Genomic DNA, 25027 nt, shown 5'->3' on the forward strand with positions numbered 1-25027 from the left:
TGCATATTAATAAATATTCTTTATTTAAATTTTTGCACATTGCGCTTTAACATATTACATCCAAAACATTTTGCAAATGGATGTCTACTTTGTAAAATCTTATATTCAGCTCCTTGTCATTCTGTACAGAATTATAGGTACAACATTACTTTGCCACTAGTTTGCTTTTTGTAAGTCTCACAGGAAGAGAAACATTGAATGAAAAGAGATGGCTTAAATTAGAAGAGAGGCTTGCACAGCTACTCAACTAAAGATACAAGCCTGGAGAAAGAACAAAATTAAGGAAATCACCTCCACCAGCCTCCCCCCGGAAAAAAAAAAAAAAAAAAAAAAAAGGAAAAAAAAAAAACCAAGGAAAAAAAAAAAATCACATTAATTTAAGATAAAATTTTGCCGTAAGTCACTAAATTAAGTTTGGAAGGAGAAGGCGCAGTAGTCATGTCGAGTTTCAGTGACAGACAGAGTTGGATTGGGTTCAGTTGGCTCCAGCTGTTGCCAGCCAGCTGTTGCAGACCGGCCCCTTGTGATCGTTGAGGCGACAGTACTTGTTGAACTTCTCCTTCAGGTGCTGCCGGTACTGCTCCCGGTTGCTGTAGAAAGACTTGTTGTTTGCCATGAACGACTGGATTTCATCCTGGGAGATGAACAGTTCCTCATCAGAGGTGCACTCTGACTCATCCTGCAACGAGAACGGGGGTTTCAGAGCTCCGGCACGTCTGTCCCCAGCGTTCCCCGTCACCCCAGCTGCCTCGGGCGGACACCCCGCTCACACACGGCTCTGCTGCTTTGGGGTGACAAGCAGCCAAGTCAGCCACGAAACGGATCCAAATCCGCTTCAGTTCAGCACATTCCCAGGGGAAGAGGATGGGTTTTATCAGAGGGTTTTGGGGAAAAGGTTGGGAAAGAAAAAGGGGGGAAAAAGGAGGGGCCTGAGAGAGAAAAATGAGGGAAGATTAAAAGAAAAACTAAAGGAAAGAAAAGGAAAAAGCAGGGAAAGAGAGCAAAGGATCTAAATAAGTGGAAGGAGAAAGAAAGGAAAGGAGAGAGAAGAAAGCTGCCCCAGGAGCCTGCAGTGGGAAGTAACACTTGAGGCCTGAAGGCAGCAATAATGCCCACGTCATGTTATGGAATAATGCAATCCTTGACAATGAGCACTTACAAGTTCTGTCACTGCATTCCAGTGACAATTTCTCCTCCTCTGCAAAGCATTCAATTATAAACTTCTCAGGGAACGTGCACAAGGAACTGAACTCAATGCTGGGACTCAATTCCTCACTGAGAGTTGAGCTCTCAACCCCAAAGATTAAAGCGGGACGCTAAAACCCAAAATTCGAAGGCAGCGGTTACTTACAAGGAGTTCCACTAAGCTTTTGGCACCTTTTCCAGTATCAGGGACAAGTGACATTTCTGTAGGTTCTGCAAACTGTGACACATTTTTCATATGCTCAAACCAAGGCAACTGCTGGCCGCTTTTGTCTGCGCTACAGCAGCTCTCAGCGTGTGTGTCTTTGGTCTTGTCACGGTGAAACTCTGTGTGCGTGAGATTTCCTGAGGTCTCTCTGCTACCTGCATCTGCCAGACAGCTCCCAAGCTTCTGAATCTGAAACAGAACAGAGCCTGCAATCAGCTGCCAGCGGCGTTTAACGTGGGATGTTTGAGTTTGAGATGGAAGCAGAGGGAAAAGAGGACGGTTCAGAGGTGTAGATATTTATGCCTGCAGAGCTGTGGAGTGGCACATCCAGTGAGAGTGAGTAAAAGTGCACATGCTTAGGAACACAGAAGAGACTCCCCCACAACCTACCCTAGGAAGGACCTCGATTCAAAAACTTGGGATGACAAGGGAACAGGAGATCCCCGTTGTCCCATGTTCTGCATTAAGCCTCAATCGGAAATTAAAATCCTTATCTAACTACTTTCAAATGTAAGCATTTAGAGAAGCATCTGGCAGAGCCATGTTCCTTACGTGGTCATTCTCACACTTCAAAGCTTTACTTTTCTTTTTCTTCTTTTTGTTTTTGCCTTTTGTGTTACTCTCCTCTGCATTAGCCCAGCACTCCACACAGCTATCTCCGTCCTCCTCCTTGTCGTCGCAGCGATGGACGCAGGCATCGTCCCCTGCAAAACACAGCCAAGTTCCCTCTTGAGATGCTGCAGCTCTGGGGACATGAAAGCATCATTATCTTCATCCCAAACCTACCATTTTCATCATGGTTGCAGATGCCCTCAGTGCAGGCCACGTCCGAGCCCTCCCGGGACCCCGTTTCGCTGCCCTCCATGCTCGAGGAATAGCCACAGTCGCTGCCAGTACAGTGTGGAGATAAACCTGAGACAGAGGCCACAATTACTGCCTTCTGTAGGAACTGCTGCACCTTCTTTAGTTATGCCTCTAACAAGAAAGAATTCAGAGAACCCCAACAGGCTTGGGTTGGAAGGGTCCTTAGAAATCAACCCCCTGCCACGGGCAGGGACTCCTCTAGTTCACCCCATAAATGGCAAATGATTTTTAAAAATGAAAAATACCAACATTGAACATACCTTTCTTGATTTTAGGTGAGCCTAATAGGGTACCACTACTAGGACAAGTGCAAGAAGTGCTTTCATTAGTAACAATTACTTCTACACAGTTGTTGGCTTCTTCGGTGCTACCACAGGCTTTGCAGCTGCTTTCCGTGAAGTTTGAGTTCTCCTTCAAACAGAAACAAAAAACACTTGCAGGCACTGAAAGCTGCTCAGCCAGCATTTTTGTAAAGGATACTCTTTCCATGAGAAAAACCGGCTGACACTGACTGATAACAGCATTGCTTAGAATTCTTCACGAGTACAACACAACTAAACAAAACCCCAACCAATTCACCTTGACCCACAGGCACAGCCCATTAAGGTCAGCCAAGAGATCCTGAATAATAAATAATAATTGCACTTCAAGATTCCCCCCTCTCCAAAAATTCAGTGGTAATTGTCTAAAAGTAGCATTTGAGTCCTCAGGTTCTGAGTGATCTTTAAGAAATGACAGTTGAAAAATAATCTGGTTTAACCTGAACCTCAGATTTAGGATTAAAAAACCCACCCCACCAAACCAAAAAAAGCTGGAGAGTCCCAGGTAACTACAAAGGCTCTGCTCATCTGAAATTAAATTCCACCAGGGACCAAAATACAATAAAATCCCTCAAGAATTCTACCATGGAACAGTGATGGATGGATGGACGGACGGACGGAGCCCCAAAAAGCCCCAGCTAGCCATGCTTACCTTTGCCTGATTGATTTCCTTCTCCTCTGCCGCCTGCAGAGGAGCAGGGATCTCACACACACATTTATTTTTCCGTCTGTTCTTCCGCTTTTGGCGTTTCTTCTCTTGTTTAAGCTCTCTCACTCTCTCCTCTTCTGAAAACTCCTCGCAGAGCTGCTCCAACCGACTAATGCCCTGCACTTTTTCCACAGCCATCTGTTCCCAAGAGGTGAGATCCAGTTACAGAAGTTACCACAATTCAAGCTTTTACATTTATAAAAAAGGAGAAGGAGAAGAATGAAATCCCAGTAACACAACTATTGACTACAGGAGAAAAATGACATGCAGTCACTTGGTTTAGATTGCTGGAAACTCATGTGTGGGGGAGCTCTGGGTCGCACCTATGCCCTAGATTCACATTTTTCAGTGAGGAGTTGCAGATTTTAATGCATTGTTGGATCTGTGATAACTCAGATCCTGTGGGAGTAAAAAAAAACTCCAAGAACTAACCAGCTCAATGATTTTTCCCAAACTGATTTTCCTCCTCTTTCTCTGGTGTTTTAGAAGTTTTTAGAGACAACAGATCTTATGAATGGAAGATGACCATAACAAAAAAGATCCATGTCATATAAATTGGTAATTAATATTAAGTATTGGTATATGTTAAAGGAGTTCTGTCTGAAGCTCAGGACCCCACAGGAACAGAGTGCATTCGGAACAAGCTGAACACAAGAGTTTGCAACCGCTTTTGTAACTCATCTTCCATTTTTACTCATAAACCAACCAAAAACTGTTGCAGCCCGAGCTACTTTAAATGCAATCAGGTAGAAAACCAGAATTAGTAACACAGAAGGCTCAGTGTACTGGAATGGGCAGCTTGAATGTAAAAGCAATCCTCAATCTTTTATATTCCAGTTTATTCCACATGGGAACACACTCCAGTTGTGCTGCGCACGGCGGTCACACAACTGAAGAGGGGACGGAGCCTGGACACTCCTTCCAGCCCAGAGTTCGAAAACAAATGACAGTGACAAGGGGGGCCCCAGTTCCTGCTGCAATTCAGACACCAGTTGGACAAAACTCGCTGTTTTTACCTCAAAGCTCTTGCGTAAAGCATCAACGCCCAGGTAAAAGAGCATCTGCCACGTCTGCTCCTCAGCCCGCAGCTTCTGCCAGATCCGGTGCAACCTCTCGTAGAGGTGGATGCCCAGGCAGGTGAGAACCTCCTCCTGGGCTATGTCTATTGTCTTGGCGTGCCTCTCTCTCCGTCTGGGGGAAAGGGGAAGCAAAGCACAGCTTTGTTAGAGCGGCTGGAAGCCGACCAAGGGATCAAAGCGGGGCTGACGTGTTCCTCGCAGGTACAGCTGCAGCTGTGTTTGCAGGAGCAGCCCGGCAGGGCTCTGCTGTGCTGCATGCAGATGCAAAATAGAAAGGAACGGGTCAAAGCCACCACTGTGAAGCAGCGCTGTGCCTCGGCACCTCTGGCTTCAGGTGTCACACCCTGCTCTTCCTAGGAGGGATCAAGAGTTTAAATGCCAGGGATTCATTCTTTTGTGTCCTGAAATTTGCTGGGGTTCACAGCAATTATTTCACCACCAGTTCGCTCAAGCTGAATAAACACGCAGGGGAATTTTGTACTTTACTTACCGTGCAGAGTGAAAACATTTCGGTATTAATCTGTTCATTACCCATCTATTATCTAGCAATCTGGTCAATCTGCTAAGGGAAAACTACTATGAAAAGATTTACCCTTCTCATTAAACAGGTATGACTGAGCTTCAAAGGCACTGAGGTTGGAACCAGATGATCTTTAATGTCACTTCCAACCCATTCTGTGATTCTCCAACGCTGAGCTCAGAACTGTCCTTTTCACTGGTAGGTTTTTTTATTTTAAGATGCTTAAAAAAAGGTTCAGAAATACACAAATGGCAACAAAACTAACTCGAAAGCTTGGCATTTGGCAAAACTCAACCGAGGCTCTCTTTCTATTTCGCATATTTGAACACCTCAGTGGACAAGCAGGCAGCTCTAGGGAGCAAACAACAAGCTGGAAGACATTTGGTAACTCCTTCCTTCCTCCTCCCGAGCGCTCCTGCTCCGAGCCCTACACCGCTACTCACAACCGCGAGTTCATCGCACGGCAAAGAGGCAAAAAAACCCTTAAAATAAAATAAAAATACAAAAAGCCACTTCGAGCAAAGACATTGAAGAGTCAAATAAAAGAAGCAAAGCGCTAGATAGCCCACTCTAGCCAATTACATACTCATACCCTCCTGCGAACTCGGGCTCGGCCCGGCCCAAGAGGTGCGCGATGAAGTCGGTCTCGCAGCACACGTGGATGTGGCGCTCGTGGGGGCAGCAGCGCAGCCCCTCGTACAGGGCAGCGCAGTAGCCCTTCTCCTTGCTGCAGTCCAGCTCCCCGATCAGGATGTTGTAGGCACGCAGGACTTTGTTCTTGCAGTCGGTGCAAAACCTGCGGGGGGGAGAGCGCAGAGTGGAGACGCGGCTGAGCTGGGGCGCCGCAGCGTGGGGGTGCTCCCAAAAGTGTAATTATTGTCATGGCTTGGTTATTAGCCACCTAAACTGACCATGAATTAACACGCCTGCTCTACGTTACTAACCTGCATATCACACTTCCATCCCCCAAAGCGAATCCTTGATTTGAAGGAACTCCCACAGGGAATTCGACTCACCGATCAGAAATCTCAACAGTGAGCAAACAGGGCAAAATCCCTCTCTCAAGTAACACCTGCCACATCACCTTCTAGCAATTCTTTTAAAGCGTACTCAAGTGAGCGATAAGAAATGAGGCAAAGCTTCCTCTGGTGCCTGCTGTACAAGAGCGATCCTTGCTGCCACTACAAACATATTTTGAATTATCAGACTGCCGTGCTGATGGCCAAACAAGGGTTATTTATAACACAACGTACTCGTTTTAAACCTGTGACAGCTCCTGCATGACAGGAGTATACTTATAATTAAAATACAAGCAAATTAAGCTCATTCTGTGTCATAAGAGGAGTAACCTTCAAGAGGCTACAAGATCTCTTGCCGGATGACTCTAAGAATGCAAGTCAGACCAGCTGCTCACATTTCAGCTCAGAAAGCCGGCTCCCCATGCCAGCTCTGGATGATGTTTTTCCCTTTCCTAGTGTCTCCAGCCATTTGACAGCTCTAACTCAAACATATTTTGCTGTTAGAGCTGCGATACCTGTCTGCCTTCTGCGGTGGAAGGAGAGAAAACAGCAGTATTATTGAAGGTTAGCACCAGGAAGGCAGCCAAGGCAGTGTTTAATGTCACAGGAGATTAAAGTTATTTTGTTTCCAAAGTGTTATTTCCACAGCACCACCACCCCCGCGCCCATCTGTGCCCCCACGGTTCGTATCAGAACCTTGAGACTGCTGGAAATGAAAACTTTTCAATCAGCACGGCAGCTCCTGTGCACATGCAACTATAATTTAATGGTTTATTTCTGCCCTGCCAGAGAGATTTAACAGCACCAGGCATAAACAAGTGGTTTAAAACAGTGCTTTAAAGGCAACACCAACCCTAAAATCTGCTTGCACTAGTGCAGGTCACAGGATTTTGAAGTGGCATATACTCCCTGAAAACCTAAAAACAGGCACAGCCCAAGAGCAGTGAAAAGAGTGAATGAGAACACACAGTTTTTGAACATTAAACTGTAAATCAGCATTTAAGCCTAGCCCAAAAAATTAAGACAAGCAGCTATGACATCAGAGTCTCCACATTTTCCCTTTCATTAAGCACAAAGATTATTTCACCATCCTTGCCTCATCAACCAATCCCGGGGTAGCCTGGCAAAGCACCCCCATCAGCAGCAAGCTGAGATCTTCAGTTTCACAAGAAAAAAAACCCCAAATCCTCTACATGCTGACCTCATTAAAACACTCATTTCTCCAGAGGAAGGTGTGGCGTGCTCCTCTCACGTACCTGTGTTTCCGTAGGTAGGTTTCTAACGTTTCTAGGAGACAGCTCGAGTCGATCAGAACCACCTCATCCCTGCACTCCTGGGACATGAGCTCCCACACATCCATCCAGCAACCCCTGCACGGAAACCAGACACAGAACTCTTCATTTTCCTGGCGGGGGTCAGCAGAGAAGCCCAGCAGAGGCTCATTCTTTACCTGACTGCTCCCTGGGAAGGTCCATAGCAGAAAATGATGCTACACTTGCTCTCTTTCTTCTTCCTGTCTTCTCTACTTTTCTTAACTGCTCTTAGTTTCTTTGAACTGAGTCTGCTACTGCTCCTTTCATTGTCACATAGTATTACCAAACATTTCTCAGACCTATAACATATATATTGTCAGCTAGTTATTTTTTCCTAAACAAATCCTATGGAAAATGCTGCTCTGTTCCTTAATTTGATTTGAATTCTTTATGGGTTAAGCCTTAATATCTATCAAGGTTTGGGTCAGAACTGAGGTGCAAATTCTGCTGTCCATGTTTATAACCCAGACTCATCATGACTTTCTAATGCAAACCAGTCATGATTTTCAGAATATTGCTGCAAGTTTTAATCCTTGTCAGCTGAAGACAATTTGGTAAAATAACAAAAGAAAAAAGCAAACCAAAAACACCCCAACAACTTTCACCATGAAAACATCCTACCTCAAATTTCAAAAATTTGTTTGAATATCAAAATAACTTTACAACTCACTTTTGGACATGCTAAAAGTGAGCAAGAAATGGACTTTAACAAGTCATGATTTTTTACAGGTTTGTCTGCAGTTGTCACTTGATCAGAAAGCTCATTTTTGTCTTATGGATAACAACAGAGCTGGAAAATGGGAAGCAGCAGCCCTCTTTCCTAATGAGAGGAGTTCCATGTGCCATTTCCCAGTTTGGCAGGTCATAGGGCTTGCATTTAGCAGAGTTTCAAATGCTCCTGAGCCCCAAACGGAGCTGAGGAGCCAAAAGCCAGGCACAGACTGAGGACATCAAGTAACCCTCGAGTGGCATTAGCTGCTTACATAACTCCTCTAATTAAACACACGGCCCCAGCTCAAAGCCTTTTTTGTGTGCAGGAAATGCCCAACAGATGCAACTCATCTGAAGGAGTTTCTCCTAAGGATGTGGAGCACGAGCTCTGTGTTGGTAAATTCGGTTTGTTCTGTGACAACTGGGTGCCTCCACAGCCCAGCCAGAGCCTGCTCGTGTCCACTGCAGGCAGATTAATCTGAATTTTTATCAGTACTGATACACCCTGGCCAATTTATATCAACACTGATACACCCTGTTCACTTCTGTACAGAGCAGAGGGGTTTCAGCTCAGCAAAGGAGTGCAAGTCCTGCTCGTCCACAGGCCACGCTCTCTGAGAACCCCAAAGTTTTACCTGCAGAGTATAAAATATCCTTCTTCCTCATATTCCCTATTAACCTGCCAGCATCCTAAATACTAGGGGGATTTATTCCAGCATGAATTGAGGAAATAAAAGCACCATTTTCCTCTCTATTCATTCAGCTTCAGAATTGCTCTACCTTGCTAAAGTGCTAACTGCAGGTTCCACAGCATCTGTTCTCACACAGAAAAGATTAAACTTGCTAAATATAAAAAAAAACCCAAAACCCACTTTCATGATGCTATGAATTTTCTTTATTTAAAAAAGAAAAAAAATATATACACACCCCTATACTCTCAGGACCTTGTGTAACATAAGCTTTAAACCAATTTTGTGAAAGGCCCGTAGCCACAATAGAAGATAATCATTAGTTCCCAGTATCCTCAAGCAGCACAAGCAAAAATCAAGTGTCAAATTCCACATGCCTGGTATCCCAGGGGATTTAACTAAACCCAGAGAGACTCCAATCTGCATAGAGAAATACATGTCCTGTAACTGGAAACCACGAGCAAGCTTTCACAGGTTGGAGGCTTAACCAGCAGCAGAGCACAGCTGGGTAAAAAAGGTTCAAACACTCAATTAAGCCCAAGAGACTAATTTATTTGTCATCATTCGAAAAAAAAAAAAAAAAACCTACAAAAGGAGCCACCCCACAAACAAGAAACCTCCCCAAAATCCACAATAGATTTATAGGGAGTGTTTTTTTCTGCTTAACCAGCTGGAATAAATCATTTCAACTTCAAGACAGAGGCATATATGCATATTGTTCAGTGGTGTATTCAAAACACGCTGTCACTTTTGAGAAAATGCATTTTATGGAGTTCCAGTTTAAACCCTGCATCCAACCACAACAAAGCCCTTGGTTAACAGTTGTGCAAGGCATATTTAATAATCCCAAGCAGAATGATGTATATTTATTTAGCGTGTACCCTTTGACCTCAATGTGAGAAAATCTGCTGAGCAACCATTTTGGTCTAGAGCACAAAAACCAGTTTGTCTTTCTAGAGCATTGTTCATATCACAGTGCAGAAGCCATCCATGCCCTGAGCATGCCCAAAACTCCTGGTGCTTCTCCTCCTCTCCACAACAACTATTTAGGTCTGCTACAATGCAACTGCTACTCTGGAAAACGGATCAGAGCATAAAAATTCATCACAGTGCTTAAAAATAAATTAGTCTCAATACTTTGCTTCCTTAAAATATTTCAATTGTGCATGTTAAACACAGACTTACCCCAAAGGTTTTGGTTTGTGTGTGTCCAGGGAGTGTAGCTGACACCTCTTGTTCTTCTTACTTTTGGGAATTGCATCAATCATGTCATTCAGTTTGGACCTATGGGGGGAGAAAAAAAAAAAGTTAGGAACTTTGTCTTCTGAAAACCACTGGATCAGGTTACACTACACCTCACACTCCCCGTTTTAATCTCCTCAACTCTGCACTAACCTTCCCCACTTTTCCTGCTAACTGGAGCAAGAAGAACGAGCTGAAGCCAACTGGAAGGCCAAGGCACACTGTGCTGAGCACTCACTGTTTGCTCTGCTGACAGCTGAGGAACTAATGGCACTGGGGTATTTATTGTGCTCACCAAGCACAGACGGTTTCACTTTCTCAGCGCTACCTTTCTACCCAAGAGCAGCAAACTTTGGTGGAAAAAATTAACACTTATTTTATTTTTTTTTTACGGCAAACACCCCTCTTCCAGAACCCATGAAAACCCCTCAGCGCCTGGATCAGATTAACGACCGAACATTAAACATCGGCATCTTCCAGCTGCAACTGGCGGCATCAAAGATCAGGTTTCCTTTTTTAGGTTTGCTTTTTTCCCCCTAGTTTAGGCAACAACGAGCTGCAATTATGGGATGCTGAAGAGGAGAACGTGCTGTGACAGCCCGGCACGGCCACGAAGGCGCCGCTCGGAGCGCGAGCAGCCGGCAGACACTGACCCGTGCACGTAGAAGAGCGTGTAGAGCTTCTTGGCATCGGTCATGCAGCTGCGGGTGACCGAGAGCACCCCCTTGGGCCCCACGGTGAGGGGCTCCAGGGCAGGGTTCCCCGACTCCACCAGCTGGGAGAAGAGGCGCTCCACGCTGCGCCGGCAGCCCACGCACGGCACCAGCTGCGACAGCGCGCTCAGCACCTCCCGCGACGTCACCATCATGGCAATGTTCAGGTCCTGCTGCTTCAGCATGCTGTGTCTCTGCAGAAGTAAAAACAAAACAAAAAAAACCACAAAAAATCAAATCATTCGGCACTCGCTCTCCGGTTTGTTTCTCCTCTTTGTTGCCTCCTTTCGCCGCAAATGCTGCTCCAGAATAACCGTCCCAGTTGGGAAATGCTCGTTCTCCACCTCAGCACAGATGGTGGAGGGAAAGGTCTCACACACACACACCAACTGCAAGTTTTCATCTTCTGCTCACACTCGCTTTATCTTTGGCACACGGAAAGGAAATTCACGAACGCTCCTTGGCATGTATGGAAATCTCATTTACGACCAACTCGTTCTGCTCAGACCATGACAATTTAGCAGTATTTTTCCTGGAAGGCTAAATGCCATTTCCCATCACAGTCCTACTAGCTGGAATTAAAGAAAGCACACATTACTACTCAGGGCGAAGCCTTTGACTTCAGCAGTGAACATCCAATGGCTGCTATTAGGAGCGGATTAATGAGAACACCTTCCAATATTGCTTACATCAGTAAACAACTGTAGATGTGTCTCCTGGCCCCTGTCAAACACATCCAGGCACACGTCCTCACAAAAAGGACACTCCCTTCTTGTCCTTCCCAGCGCTGAACTACTGCCTTGGCTTTCAGCAGCACTGGAGTGCCACCAGCAGAGCTGTGCACAGCAGAGTCCCTTCCTCACACCCCAAGACACAATCCCACACTTGAGTGGTATCTGCACAGGGAATGTCATGCCACCAGAGTATCTTCTGTATTATTGTCACATCACACCACCCAAACATTCCTCATGCACAAAGGTCGTTGTGCCACAACTCCTGGGGAAAGGAAGAAAAGACCACACAATAGAGCAGAACTCACATCCAGGCGTTCTCAGCTCCTTCTAAGCAATATGGAGAGCAGAGGCACCATCAGGTAACATTTAAGGTTTGTGCTCTTAGAGGAAGGCCCATTAAACCATCTGCCAAGCACTATCACTCTGCAATAACCCTCCTTCCTGTAATTAATTGCAGGAGTCGCAGCAAAGCAGGAACGAGCTATTTTCACAACCCAGGCACACTTGGCATGCAGCACGCGTCTGCACTGCTGCTGTCAACCCTGAGTGAGGCCATGCAACTGCAGAGCAGCAAACTCTGCCCCTCTGGACATCCAGTGGCACCATTCTGCAGCTGCTACAGGTGTTACACAACTACAGTTATCTGCCAGAATTTGGCACATCAGTTTCCGGGGTACCACAAAACCAATTCTCACTACTTATCTGTGTAACACAAATTCTACCCTGGTATGGGCACTAATCACAAGAACCCAACCTCAAGCAATCCACGCTTCCACTTGAAAAGGAGGCTCAAAACTGCTCAGAGAAATGAAAATCAAGATGTAGTTAGAGGCTGTAGTTCCCATTTTAAGTTCAGAGCTCTCAGAAATGCAGCAATTGCCTCCTGACAAGACAAGGTGCAATAAATGCTGTGGAATCCACAGCACAACTGAACCCAGTGCACTTTGGTACCAAAGTGTGATTGCTCTCAGGTGCTGACGTGTCTGAGGCATTCCAGGAGTCACAACCTCCTGGAGAAGCTAAAAACCACAAACCCGAGGAAAGCAAAAAAATCTCTCTTCTCAGGAAACATTATTTACCTGGATGAACTGTTTCAATTGTGTACTGTTATTCTGATGTCCATCGAGGTTCAGCACATTATCAGGAAATTCCATCACCATCTATACAAGAGAGGAAAAACAATTTAAAGAGGAGCTTTCAGACAAAACAAACAAACAAACAAAGCTGAACAGAGCATTAGTTGTTTTACTTTCTTGGGGGAAATAAGAGTGAAATTATGTTAAATGCTCTTTCTTTTCACATAATTGCTGGAGCTTGGGAAAGGATAAAAGCAACTGTTTCAGATAGTGAATGTTTCAGCAAAGTAATGAATGCTTCATTAATATAATGTTTTAGAAGCAGTTTATAAATGGCAACCCTTAAATAGCTGTTAGAAAGCAAGAGTTGCTAAATGGACCATCGGTATTTATATTATCATCTACACGACTTAAGACCCTGCTTCAGTTAAAAAAAAAAAAAACCACAAAAAAACACTTCAACACACCGGAATCCAAATGGACCCAACAGCTTAACTCAATTTAAAAAGCTCTGAGGAAACAGTCACAACAGTTTAATGACAGAGTCGGCTCCTCCAAAGGCTAATTTCAAACCATATTAACCCAACAAGGTACTCCAAGGCATAGTTTGCTTTGTGTGATTGCAGCTGCAACTCTCAAGAGGCTCAAAGCAAAATGTGTAAGCCTACAGAACAATGTGATTACTTGTAAGTAATTAATAACATTTCTTATCAAATTACTGAGAAACAAAGAGGGCAATTTCTTGGGAGGAGGCAGAAATCGGGAAAGTAACTTTCAGCCAAAAAAATCCAACTGCGCAACCATGGAATAAAATGCAAGCAGCTAGAAAAACGGGTAAAGCCTGGCTTAGTTCTCTTCTCTATCCAAACTGAGAAATAGGGAATTTGTCAATATGAACACTCGAAGTTCACTTTAAAACCTGAGAGACAAAATAACAACTTTGGTTGATAACCCCAAGACGAACCAACACCAAATAAAACCGATCCATCCCTTTTCCTCCTTCCACCTTCCCCCAGTGTCTAGTGAAGGCAGAATTCCCTGCTGCCTCCTAACTGCCACCACTGCCCCAGAGGACTCAGCACTCCCTCTCCCAGGTGCTGAGCAGCACTCCAAAATAAACACCATCTCTGAGAACAAGGCATTACTTTGCTGTCCCATGTGCCCCAGTCTGAGCACGGGCACAGCGGCCTTATCTCTGTGCAGAGCAGTGCCACAGCCACTGCCAACCCCGACCCTCAGCTCCTCTTCCAGCTTCCCTCGCCCCTGATCCATCCACACCGGCTTCTGCCGCACATTTCATCCTTCCTACATCGCTAATGTGGCGTTTCTGTGGGCCAGGAGCTACAAGCAAAAGTAAAAGCTCTATCTGCTAATAACACAGACAAGAGATAAATCTGCTTATTTCTCCCCCCCCACCTTCATCTCCCACTATCGGACAACACCCTGAGGTATTCTGTACAACACGGCCAAAGAATCAAAGACAAAATTAATTCATGTGTCTGATGAGATTTTATTAAGTGGTTAAACATCAACCACCATCACACCCTGAACTGGAAGGGGAAGAAAAAAAAAAATCCTGTAATACCACATCAAATGGAATGCCTTCTAGAAACCATAAAAGCTGCTTAAGAAATGAAAAGGGCTCAATATTGAAACCTCCTTTAATTTCTGGCTGAGCCAGAAGGAACAGGGAAGTGTGGTGGCGAAGAATCCACTCAGGGCAGCAGCACCTCCCTGCACCTGAGCACAAAGCACCGTCCCAGCTGAGGAGCACATGGCCTTCACTCATTTGCAATCGCTAATTCACCGATTCCAGATTTAAGGCACAGATTAACTCTTTCAGCTAACAGGCACCTTGGTCCTATTATTTTTTTAAACCTGAGTTTTCAAAGAGACAACAGAAGCAAGTTACTATTGATAACCACCATTATTTTTTAAAGGTAGTGCTGCAGATGTAAAATTCTGTTTCAAAGACAGCTGCATGTCTTGTAATAGCTCTCATTAAGTATTTAAAAAATAAATTATAGATGACAGACAAGGAAGCTCAGAGTTCATTCACTTGCTTCTGCAGGTTTTTTTTTTTTAATAAAAGCCTCCAGAAACCACCTAGAAATCCAAACACCGTAACAACAGTAACAGAACAACAACAAAAAAATAAAATAAAATGAACACAAGGTAAGATTTCTTCATGGTGAGGATGACTTGCACTCGCATAAATGCCTTTCCTCCAGATGGATATAAAACTGATTTACAGCTGGAGGACCCTCTCAATCATGAGGATTGTGGTGTAAAAAGCATAAGGGGAACAACAACACAGTGCAATTACACAAAGTTTGGGCCTGGTGTTAAATTCTGGGACTAAACCACAAATGGAATTTTAGGCCTGCTGAAGTCATCCATCTGGCAGAGCTGAATTTTCACTCTCAACCTATTACACACAACAAAAAACACCAAAAGCATGGCAAGTCTACACGACACAAATTAATGGGTGATTTTTACAGGGAGTCCAGGGAGGGAAAAAAAAAAAAAAAAAAAAAAAAAAATAAAAAAAAAAAAAAAAAAAAAAGAGAGAGAAATCCAAGAGCTTAAAACCACACGGAAAATGAATGAGCACAATAACTTTCAAGGTGTGGCCAAGACACCAAAAAAACCTCAAACTTGCACTATTCCTGCACAGTGCTGGGTTTTTCCAGGTCATCAGCCCCTCTAGGAGAGGCAGATACTGCTTTGGACAACTTTAGGGGAAACTTTACCTAACACCTGAACACAGTTAACCAGGGAGAAGCCAAAAATAGTGACCATATTTAGTAAATTAATAATATGCCACCATTCGAATGGATCAAAACTAAAATACAGCAAAAGGACTTCCTTCAAATGCAGCAAAATCAGATGGGGACTGTCTGAAGACATTCAACAGTTTTGTTCTGGAAGGTGGAGAATGGTTTGGGTTGGAAGGGACCTTGAAGACCACCCAGTTCCATCCCCCTGCCATGTGCAGGGACACCTTCCTTAGCTGCTAAAACTCGGGGATTCATCCATCCTAAGCATTAGATTTAAGAATTTAAATCACCCCCATTTTACATCACTTAAAGTAACAACAGTTACTGTCCCACTGTCAAGAGAAATCAAATGTGGATCATTAAAATGCCAAATTACACTAAGGGCAATATTATTTTCAACGCATTTTCATGCTTTAAAAATTAAAAGAGCAGCTGGCTAGTTAAGGGAATTTTTTTTTTTTTTCCATTTGCTCCACGTTCTCCAACAATGCAATTTTTGAACCTTCCTCTAAACTCACGAGGAGAAGGACCTGAGAACCTCCAAGCTGCATTTAGCTGATTTTTTCCACTGAACCTTCTGGAAACGGCCAAACCACCGCGTTTTCCAATCCACAGCAACACCCTGAAACGGGAACTCTCAGCTCTGTTACGTTTCTGCAGGCTCGATAACCCCGACCCCACGCCAAAGCCTCCCAAAACGCCTTCAGCCTCTTCTCGCCCGTTGAAGAGCAGAACAATCGGCCGGGTTCGAGCCGGTTTTAAGCCGGGGTTTAACGTTAACATGGCTCCCTTCCTTCCCAGCAGAAAAATGGCTTTGCTCCACCCTTGAGCACCGAGCCACGCTTGTGGCTCCGGCACAAGTTGTGCACAGGCCCCGGCACAAGAGATAACTCCCTCATTATGCGGTTCGCCCGCTTTCAGAGCCGGCCATCAGATAAAAATAAAAAAAAAAAAAAAAGTTGCCACATTCAGCTCTATTAACCCCAAGTGTTGCAAAGTCCCAAAGATTAACGCCGCAGGAGCCCGAGGAGGAGCCAGCCAGGCCCCGGCGAGGAGGAAAAGGCCCGGCCTGGGAATTGCAACACGCGGGAGGCGCGGGCACAGCGGGACGGGCCCGCGGGGACTCACCGTCAGGGTGTCATCGATGTAGAGGGGGATCTGCCTTTTCTCGAAGGGGAACTCCTCCTCGCCGTCCCGGCACACCGCCACCAGCCGCGCCATCGCTGCTGCTGCTGCCGCTTCCTCCCCGCTCCAGCCTGCGGGCGGCCCCGGCCGGAGGTAAACACCCGCCGCGCTTCCCCGCCACACTTTCACCAGCAGCCGGCACCCAGCCTGCGCTCCCCATCGCCTGATTCACCACGCCGAGCCCGGCCCACCCACCCCGCCGGGAGGGACCCGCGCGGGCCGGCAACGGGCCGGGAATGCGGCAGCGCACGGGGCGGCGAGCCGGGGAGCGGAGAGCCCCGGGGAGAGAGGGGGAGACGGAGCCCCGGGCGGGGATGGAGATGGAGCTCCGGGAGGGGAGATGGAGCCCGCGGGGGAAAATGGAGCCGCCACGGGGAGATGGAGCCGCCGCCCGCCCGCCCGCCACCGGCCCAGCGCGGCGGCCGGGACCCGCCCAGCCCGGCGCGGCTCTGCGGCTCCTCCGCCGCCCGCGGCCCGCGCAGGGGGGAGCCGCCGCCTGCCCAGCGCTGCCCCGGGCGCCCCGCGGAGCGGCCCCGGCTCCCGCCCCGCCGCCTCCCCGCGGGCTGCAGCCCGGCCGCCCCGGCAGACCCACCCCTTCCTCCCGTCGCTGCGCGGCCTCGCCCGGCTCCCCACGCGGGGCTACGACGGCGGCGGAGAGGCGGGGGGGGGGGAAACACCGAGCTGCCGCCCCTCCCCTCGCTCCCCCCCCACGGTAGCGCTGCCCCGCGGCCGGCGGGCCCTTACCGGCTGCTGGCGGCGCTGGGCGGCCCGGGCGCTGTGACAGGCGGGCGGCACCGCAGGTCCCGGAGCCGCCTCCTCCCTGCCCGCCCCGGGGCCGCCCCGCCCCGCTCTCGCGAGAGCCGCGGGCACCGCCCGGGCCCGCCCCGGGCATCGGCCTGGCCTCGAGGCCGCTGCGGCCGGGCGGGAGCGACGCGGGGCTGCGTTCCCCGAGGGCGTGGGGAACGGCCCCGGCGCCGGCAGGAACGGAACGGCCCCCGGGGCCGGCGGTTGGGCCGGGGGCGGGTGCGGGCCCCGCGGCGTCGGGGGTTATAACGAGCGGGACCGGGCCGGGCGTTACCGCGGGTGCGAACGGCCCCGCCGGGAGCACGGACTGATCAAAAACGCGCTGAACTCAACGCTCTGAGGCGGTTTTTTTGGGCCGATGTCCTGTGCGGGGATAGGCGTTGGAGCCGATGTCCTTGGGGCTCGCTAAGTTCTCCTCCTCGGACGCTGCCCCGGCATCAAACGCGGCTCAGCCCTGGTGCCAAGCCAGGCAAGGGCAGGATTTAACAGCGCTGCTGCTTGGCGCCTGTAGCACCCCAGTGCAGCCAGCTCGAAATCCTGTGGCTGCCTAAATTAAGCAGCACCCCCCCGCCCCCGCCAAAAAAAAAAAACAAAAAAAACCAAAACAAAAAAAGTCTTTCTTGAATTATTTGACCTGTTCGTTCTTGTTGTGTATGGATATAGGCACTAAAGCCCTCACAAGAAAGTGCGGAGGGGGGGGGGGTAATTAAAGAGGAGGATTCTTTATTTCTTTTTTCCTTGTGTCTGCATAAAAACGATGTTTAGTGGGGGAGTTAATTTACTCGAGCTCCTCGTGCAGCAGCTGCAGTGGGTACACGTGGAGTCAGGGTGCTGCACGGTTTGCAGTCGGTGTTTTCGTGGTTTTCTGCAGCAGAACAGCTGGGGGTTGTGACGGGGGATAGTTTCTCACACCAGAGCACTCTGAACCACGATCAGCTCAGATCTTTGCAGGGATGTGCTTTGCTGTATCACTCCCCGCTCCCAGAATGTGGTTGGTTCACACCAACAAAAGCATTGTCACAGGTTTTGTATTCTTGGAGTGCACATTGATAGGAAAAGCACCATTTCATTTCATACCATTTTTATCCAGGGATTTTAAACTGGTTTTTTATAAGTGGCTGGAACACACGGCGTGTTTGTTATCTCCAAGGAGGTGGAAAGGCAGCCAGCCTTCATTTGCATGGCCCTCTTTGCCTGGAAGAAATACCTGTTCTCTGGGACAGCGTCCCTTTGAAATAGGATACTGCCTGGAGTCTTCAGGGTAACATCTGACTTCAAAAGAGACACCACTGCAGCTGGGAGAGGAGGCATGCTAGAGTTGATCCTCAAAAATAACGAGATGTGTTAAGAAATTAGTGATGTTTGATAAAAGGTTAAGGATAAATGTAATCAGCTCTAATCTCCCACCATATCCCAGCATTTTTCCGCCCTGCAGCCCTACAGAAAGGTCATTTGGTGCAATTATGGCAGCAAAGGCAAAACAATTTTCCTTTGCTTTCTATTGTTGAAGTAGGTGACGCATGAACCATTGAACTATTAGTCTTTCCAGCTGAAATATCTCAAACTTTTACTCATTATGTAATGACTAAATTAAAGTTTCTGATTTTAAAAAAATATACCTTTAATCTGTACAAAGGGTCCTGTGTCTAAACACAGCGCAGAGTGAAGTGAAATGCAGAGTTCCTGCTCCTTCCAGACACCCAGCCAGCAGCTGTGGAGGTGTGTGGAGAGCAGCAGTGTCCTGGTGTTCGCTTCTCACATCTTTTCAAACCCCAGCAGAGCTGTTTGCTGGTCCTGTGATCAAAGGATGCTCGCTTGCATCTCTGAGTTCTTTCAGAGGCCTGGGCAATTATCTTGTGTTCACAGGCTCAACACTCAGCATTCATAACTGCAGCAGTTGCTTCAGGGCAGAGCTCGCTGCATTTGTTATCGACAACAAGCACTGAGAATTAAGTGTCTCTCATTAATTCACTGGTGAACAGCTGGTAGAATCCCAGAACCATTTCGGCTGGAAAAGACCTCTGAGATCTTCGAGCCCAACCTGTGACTGATCCACCCCTTGCGAACCAGCCCGGAGCACTGAGCGCCACATCCCGTCATTCCTTGGACACCTTTCCAGTGCCTGACCACACTTTCCATGGAGAAATTCCTCCTGATGCCCAGCCTGGACCTCCCCCAGTGCAGCTTGAGGCCACGTCCTCTCTTCTTGTCGCCTGCTGCCTGGGAGAAGAGACCAAACCCACCTTGGTTAGAACCTCTGACTTACTCCTCAGGGCTTTAGAAGCAGGAGAAGTCTCAGGGTGAGAAGCTGGCGTTGGTGAGAGGGCCGTTCTCACTCTGGTGCACAAGATCCTCTGGGATTGCTGCTCTTGTGGCAACCACAGCTGCAGCCCTGGAACTGGCAGCACCAGCCCGTGTGGAGCTCGCCCAGCAGACCTCCCACGTCCTCCCTGCTTCACCCGCTGCAGCTGGCACCTGGATGCCCCGTGCTTGTCCGGGCACAGCTCTGCCTGTCACACCCAATTCGTTCTGAATCACACCGACAGGCTTGTGCTCACAGGCAGAACTGGCTGCAGGTCTTGGGCTTTAAATATTTCAAAAATAAATATCCATGAGTAATTCTGCATAAATGAGTGGTGCCTGTCGGTTCACGAGGGAGACTTTTCCTCCCTAGGCAAGTCTAGGAAGTGTTTTAAAATAAACACGTCCACCAGTTACCAGAAAACTCTGCTATAAGCTGACAACTGTTTCTAAGAGGTTGTTGCCAGTTCTTGTCCCCAGGATAATACAGGCTGGTTTGCTTTAATTCTCAAGATTACATGGCTTTAAGTTGGAAGCAAACAAGAGTGAACTCAGCGTGGCTACAGCCTGTAATCCTCAGACTTCACCTTTCTGCTGGCCAGGGGCTTGGAGAACCTCATAAATTCCACAGCATGTCTGCCTTAAGGAATCTGATTTGGAGGCTTATTCTCCAAAGGTTTTATGATTCACCACTTGTGATAGACAAGAAATATGAAATATGGCCCATGTGTACTGCTGTAACTCCACTGACAGTGGACATCTATCATCAACTACCACTGCTATTCTACTCCTAAAGTATTTATATCCCATTATTGAATTCCTCACAATCCTTAAGTGTATTTCTCTTCCCAACGACTTTATGAGGTCAGGAAGAACTGTCACAGTCAGGAAAGGGAACAAAGAGGATGTTCTGCTCTGGCCTTGCAAGGAAGACTGAGAAACTGAGCAGTTCCCTTCTCAAGCCACTGCCAGAACCCTCACCTATGGCACTGCCCTTCTTTCCATCCGCACCCTGTTTGTTTGCTAATAAAAATTAATACCAAATGTCCCCCTTGGAGACATCTCAGCAGGCAAAATACAGTATTCAGTGTGCTGGTCTGCAGGCTGGAGCCGAATTCGTTTGGTATCTTTGTATTTTCTTATGAAGTGTTGCTCTTATTATCTGCACCACAACCTCCAACAACTGCTTTATGAATTCATCTGCAGTTGAGTTTATCCTTCAGAGCATCACACTTTATCTCAGGTCTTCATTTATATTCATCAGCGGGGATGGAAGTAAAATTTAGCTTTAATTCAAAGGCTAATTTAGGTTTCAGTATATGATTAACATTCCACAATTACTACCATCAAAGTCAAGCATATGCATAATTCTCTGCAGGACTGGGGCCAAAACATTTTCAAGTATCCACTTATTCAATACATTTTATATAGAGAATTATTCTTATCTATTATTTATGCAAGGGCCTTAACTAGGTAAATCTTGACACTGCTAGGCCTCTCTCTCTCCATACAATCACTCATCTTCTTACTTTTCATCTGGTTTCTACTCTGCCTTGTTATCTAATTCCTTGGGTATGAGCACAGCTCACTAACTGTAAATACAATTTACTCTCAGGAGCAGCAGGAATATTCAGCAATCTCCAAACCTAAGTTTTCATGATAACGTGCAACAACTCCCAAGGGGTAAGATCATCGACTGTATGATTTGGTAAAACGAACCATTAAAAAGTAATCAACACTAAATAATAAAAAGCTCTGCTAAATTACACATTGTTGCAACACCTGCAGGAAAAATACTAATTTTTCCATTAAATACCATCGTTCAACTACGGCAAACAAAGTCCAGCTAGTCCACTCAGCCAAAGTGGAATCACCAAAACTTTAATACTATATTTCTGGCGTGCAATATATACATGATAAAACAGTTCAAGAGCATGTACAGGTGCAGTACGCACAGTGTAAAGGCAGCCTTGCTGTGGATTGTGTCTATCAGGATGTTCACAGCACCAGTCATGACATTCGCTAGCAAGAAAAACAGTAATTGATTTTTGTTAATAGCACTAATCAGGCACAGCTGCGACAGCTCGTCCTGCCTCCCCACCGGCACGGCCTCCATTCCGCGCTTTCCCCTGGAATCGGGGGGCTGCACGACCTCCCAGCAGCAGGGCACGCTGGACCCCTTCACCAGCAGCTTTGCGAACACCAGGGCGAGGTCGGCGAGCACAAAAAAGCCCAGCAGCAGCAGGCAGTGCGCCAGCACCCATGTGCAGAAGGGCAGGTTGGCCATGCGGCGGGACACGGGCTCGGTGCACGCCTGGCACAGCTGCAGCAACACCCAGAGCGCCAGAACGGCCAGAGCCAGCTCCCTGAGGGCTCCCAGCCAGCCCCTGACCGAGCTCCTGCGCTGCAGCAGCCACAGCCCCACCTGCACGCTCGCCAGGTAGATGGCCAGGTAGCCAAAGAGGGAGAGCAGCCCTTCCCTGTTGGCATCGAGGAAGCCGAGCCGCGAGCCTCTGCCGTCGCTCCCGTGCAGGATGAACGTCTTCAGAGAGGTGGTGCTGAGGAGGAGCTGGTAGAGCACAGCCAGAGCCAGAGCCACCAGCCAAGCCTTATGTTTGGGGAATACGGCTAAAAGCAGAGAGGCTGCCAGTCTCACCAGCGCCAGGGTAAAGAAAAAGTTCCAGTGCACCCCGTACTCCGAGGTGTGCTCGTGGTACTCGATGGATTTAACGCTCAGCAGCCGCCCGACACCGAGGGAAATCAGCGGCCACACGGAAAACACCTGCCTGGCCAGACCGGAGAACCTGGGCTGCGCCGTGGGGGACCGCCGTCGAACCTCAGGGCAAACGAGAGCGTTTCCAAAGACAAAGGCTCCCACCCCCAAATCCATGGCTCCGGTGCCGTAGGTCTCGGCCTTGGCGTATCGCCGGGGGTACTGCGGGAAATCCACAGCCAAAATGCTGATGGACGTCAGCACGTTGACATAAACACGGAACACGGTTATCGCTGGAATGCGCTCGGGATCCAAGCACGCCTTCTGGAATTCTCCTACGATTTGCCCAAAGGGTGCTCTGGCCTCCCGTCTTCTCCGGCTGTATATTTTGGAAAATATTCCGGCACAGAAGGCAGCGAGGATAACTGGTATGAAGAAGATGATTGGAGACAAGACGGTGCAGGAGAACAGGAGAGGAGACACCAGCACCAGGAAGTCCAGCAGCAGGCTGTACTTCCTTGAGCTTAGAGGTTTTCCATGGTGCAGGTAGTACAGGATCAGGAGGAGCCCTCTGCAGAGCAGGCACAGCGGAGGCAGGGACAAGCCTGCGGAAATTTCCAGCAAACTCGTTCCGTTTAGGTTGCTGATAAAGGCTTCTTTCAGCTGTTTTTGGGACATTCTTCTTCCTGCCTCTGAAAACACAAAATGTGAACTTGAGGGAGCTTTGTCTCAGAACTCCTTAAACATGAAATCAGTTCATTAAAACAACATTGATTTCAGAAGTTACCGAGTTACTTTTCAATTTAAAGAACACAGAGCAGCACTGGAGCTGACCTGGGAAGCCAAGGACAGGCAGAGGCTTGAGGAAGCTCCCGCATTTTACATCCCGCTGCATCCCAACAAGATGCTTCCTATATTTTTGAGGGAGATCTCTAAACACTAAAACACCCCACCGAATATTCACATGGTGAATAACCTTACTGCTCTGTAGAACATACTCTGCCATATCCTGTGCCTTGTAAATGGCACAGATAGGTAAAAACGTGTCCCTAATGAACTTTGTGCTGCCCGGTCAGTGCAACCACCGGCTGCAGCCCCCAAGTGCCTTTTTTACGGCAGCCCCGCCGGGGAGAACCCCGCGGGACGGAAAAAGCGTTGAATTAATCACGGGTTCTGCTCAGCCCCGGGGCGGAACGAGAGCTTACCGGGAGCGGGGGGACGGATGGCGCTGAGGGGCCGGGGCCGCCTCTCCCGCCCTCACGGCCCCGGCCCGGCCCGGGGCGAAGCGGGCCCGGGGTGAAGCCGGGCGCCGTGAAGCGGGGCTGAGGTGAAGCCGGGCCCGGTAAAGCCGAGCCGGGGGGAAGCCGGGCCCGGTAAAGCCGGGCCGCGTTCCCCGCCCGCACTTTCGCCGTTTCCGCAGCGCCCGAGCCCCGCCCCGGTTCCGCCTCCCCGGCCGGCCCCGCTCCGCTCCCGGCCCCGGCCCCGGCCCCGCTCCGGCCCCGCCGCCGCCCGCGGTAAGTGCCCAGCCCGCCCTGCCCGCCTCAGCCCCGCCAGCGCGGCCCTGAGGGGCACCGCCGCGGCCACCTTGGAGACCCGGCCACGGCCCGCGTCTGTCCCCCGTGTCCTCCGTGTGTCCCTCGTGTGTCCCTCGTGTCCCCCGGGATCCAGGGCACCCGCACTAAAGGCTCTCTCTGCCGGGAGAACGGGATGGATCGGAGCGGGGTCTGGGGATGGGAGCGCGCCCGGGGCTCCCAACTGACTCCGAGCGCTGTTTTCATGCCGGGTTGAGAACGAAACTGGGGATGGGATAGGAATAACAATGGAAGAGGAGGAACGGAATAGAGTAGAGTTAGAATAGAAATAAAAAGGAATTAGAATAGAGTATAATGGAACAAAATTAGAATAGAATATAATAGAATTAGAATAGAAAAGGAATGGAAGGAATGGCAGCTTCAGCTGCAGGGAGGACGGAATTGTTCCTGGCTGTGGAACCTCAGGGTTTATCACAGAAATTCAAAGGGCCTGACTCACCTTGGGTTGGCTCCCAGGGATTTTCGGAGGAAACAGGAAGGGGACAGCACAAACTTCTCTGAGTCACTCCCCTTCCCAAAGCTCTGGCTTCCCTGGCACCGTCAGACCCTCAGATCTGTCCTGTTTCTCCAAACAGGAGGAATTTAACAAGTTGCTGAAGTTTCTCGCCAAGAAAACTTGCTTTATTAAAGAGAACCAAAGTGTTTTATTCCTGATGGAAGGGGAAGATAAATTATTCCCTCCAAAAAAGCTTTGTTTGCAGGGGCAGCAGAACATCACCATCGCTCTGGGTAGGATTTCGAGCTCCAGTGTTACTTGGGCCACACTGCAATCAGTAATTCTGTCTGAATTCTTTGGAATTTGCTTGTGGAATGAATCCTCATGAGAATGACATGCCCAGAGTTATTTTTATCTAAATGCCTTTTTGTTTTCTCTATTTTAGTGTGATTTGAATGAAGTACCCTAAAGTGAAGGCCCTCTCCAGTGTTCCCATCCACAGGCCTGGACAAGATGCCAAAGCAGGTAAAAAGAAAAGCAGGAACTGTGTGTGCTAATTAAATTTTACTGCCAGGAGAGAATTCTTGGCTTATTTCCATGCAGTCAAGATTAGGTAACTACTAATGAATATTCACCCCTGCTTCATGAATTGACTGGACCTATTTTCTGTGGGTTGGAGCTGCGGTAGAGACACCAGGGGTGATTTTTGTTGTGCCCTGGGCTCTATCAGGGGCAGGTGTTAATGCAGGCAGCAAGCACATCCTGAGGGTGTTTGTTCAGGAAAATGAATGGACACGAGAGTTGGGATTTATTTTC

The 25027-nt window shown here is 48.1% G+C and overlaps 3 protein-coding genes across 10 annotated transcripts in view; 1 reads left to right on the plus strand and 2 right to left on the minus strand.

Moving 5' to 3' along the window:
* On the minus strand, positions 1-17200 carry GGNBP2 (gametogenetin binding protein 2). Of its 4 annotated transcripts, none has more exons than XM_040082869.1 (14): positions 17110-17200; positions 16309-16436; positions 12404-12484; positions 10531-10784; positions 9821-9919; positions 7179-7292; positions 5496-5699; positions 4321-4495; positions 3248-3442; positions 2536-2686; positions 2198-2323; positions 1964-2115; positions 1352-1600; positions 1-679 (listed from the first exon to the last, which is right to left on the minus strand). In XM_040082869.1, exons 2-14 carry the CDS (start codon positions 16399-16401, stop codon positions 476-478), a joined length of 2097 nt encoding a protein of 698 aa, XP_039938803.1. In that variant the 5' UTR covers positions 16402-16436; positions 17110-17200; the 3' UTR covers positions 1-475. The 4 variants fall into 4 exon arrangements, with proteins under 4 accessions (XP_039938803.1, XP_039938801.1, XP_039938802.1 ...); XM_040082867.1 differs by having other exon boundaries at positions 5490-5699; XM_040082868.2 differs by lacking the exon at positions 17110-17200 and adding an exon at positions 16958-17046 and having other exon boundaries at positions 5490-5699.
* MYO19 (myosin XIX) overlaps positions 16332-25027 on the plus strand; it is a 25113-nt gene continuing 16417 nt past the window's right edge. For 4 of the 5 annotated variants that reach the window (XM_040082861.2, XM_040082864.2, XM_040082865.2 and 1 more), the window contains exons 1-2: positions 23641-23697; positions 24657-24736. In XM_040082861.2, coding sequence (XP_039938795.1) covers positions 24725-24736 — 12 coding nt within the window. In that variant the 5' untranslated portion in view covers positions 23641-23697; positions 24657-24724. Of the gene's footprint in view, positions 16459-23640; positions 23698-24656; positions 24737-25027 lie in introns of those variants that run through there. The other variant, XM_040082862.2, reaches the window with a different exon arrangement.
* PIGW (phosphatidylinositol glycan anchor biosynthesis class W) lies at positions 21336-23512 on the minus strand. The gene is made up of 2 exons (XM_040082871.2): positions 23389-23512; positions 21336-22875 (listed from the first exon to the last, which is right to left on the minus strand). Exon 2 carries the CDS (start codon positions 22859-22861, stop codon positions 21341-21343), a length of 1521 nt encoding a protein of 506 aa, XP_039938805.1. The 5' UTR covers positions 22862-22875; positions 23389-23512; the 3' UTR covers positions 21336-21340.

This window comes from Hirundo rustica, chromosome 19 (genome assembly GCF_015227805.2).
Source record: "Hirundo rustica isolate bHirRus1 chromosome 19, bHirRus1.pri.v3, whole genome shotgun sequence".
Lineage (NCBI taxonomy): Eukaryota > Metazoa > Chordata > Aves > Passeriformes > Hirundinidae > Hirundo > Hirundo rustica.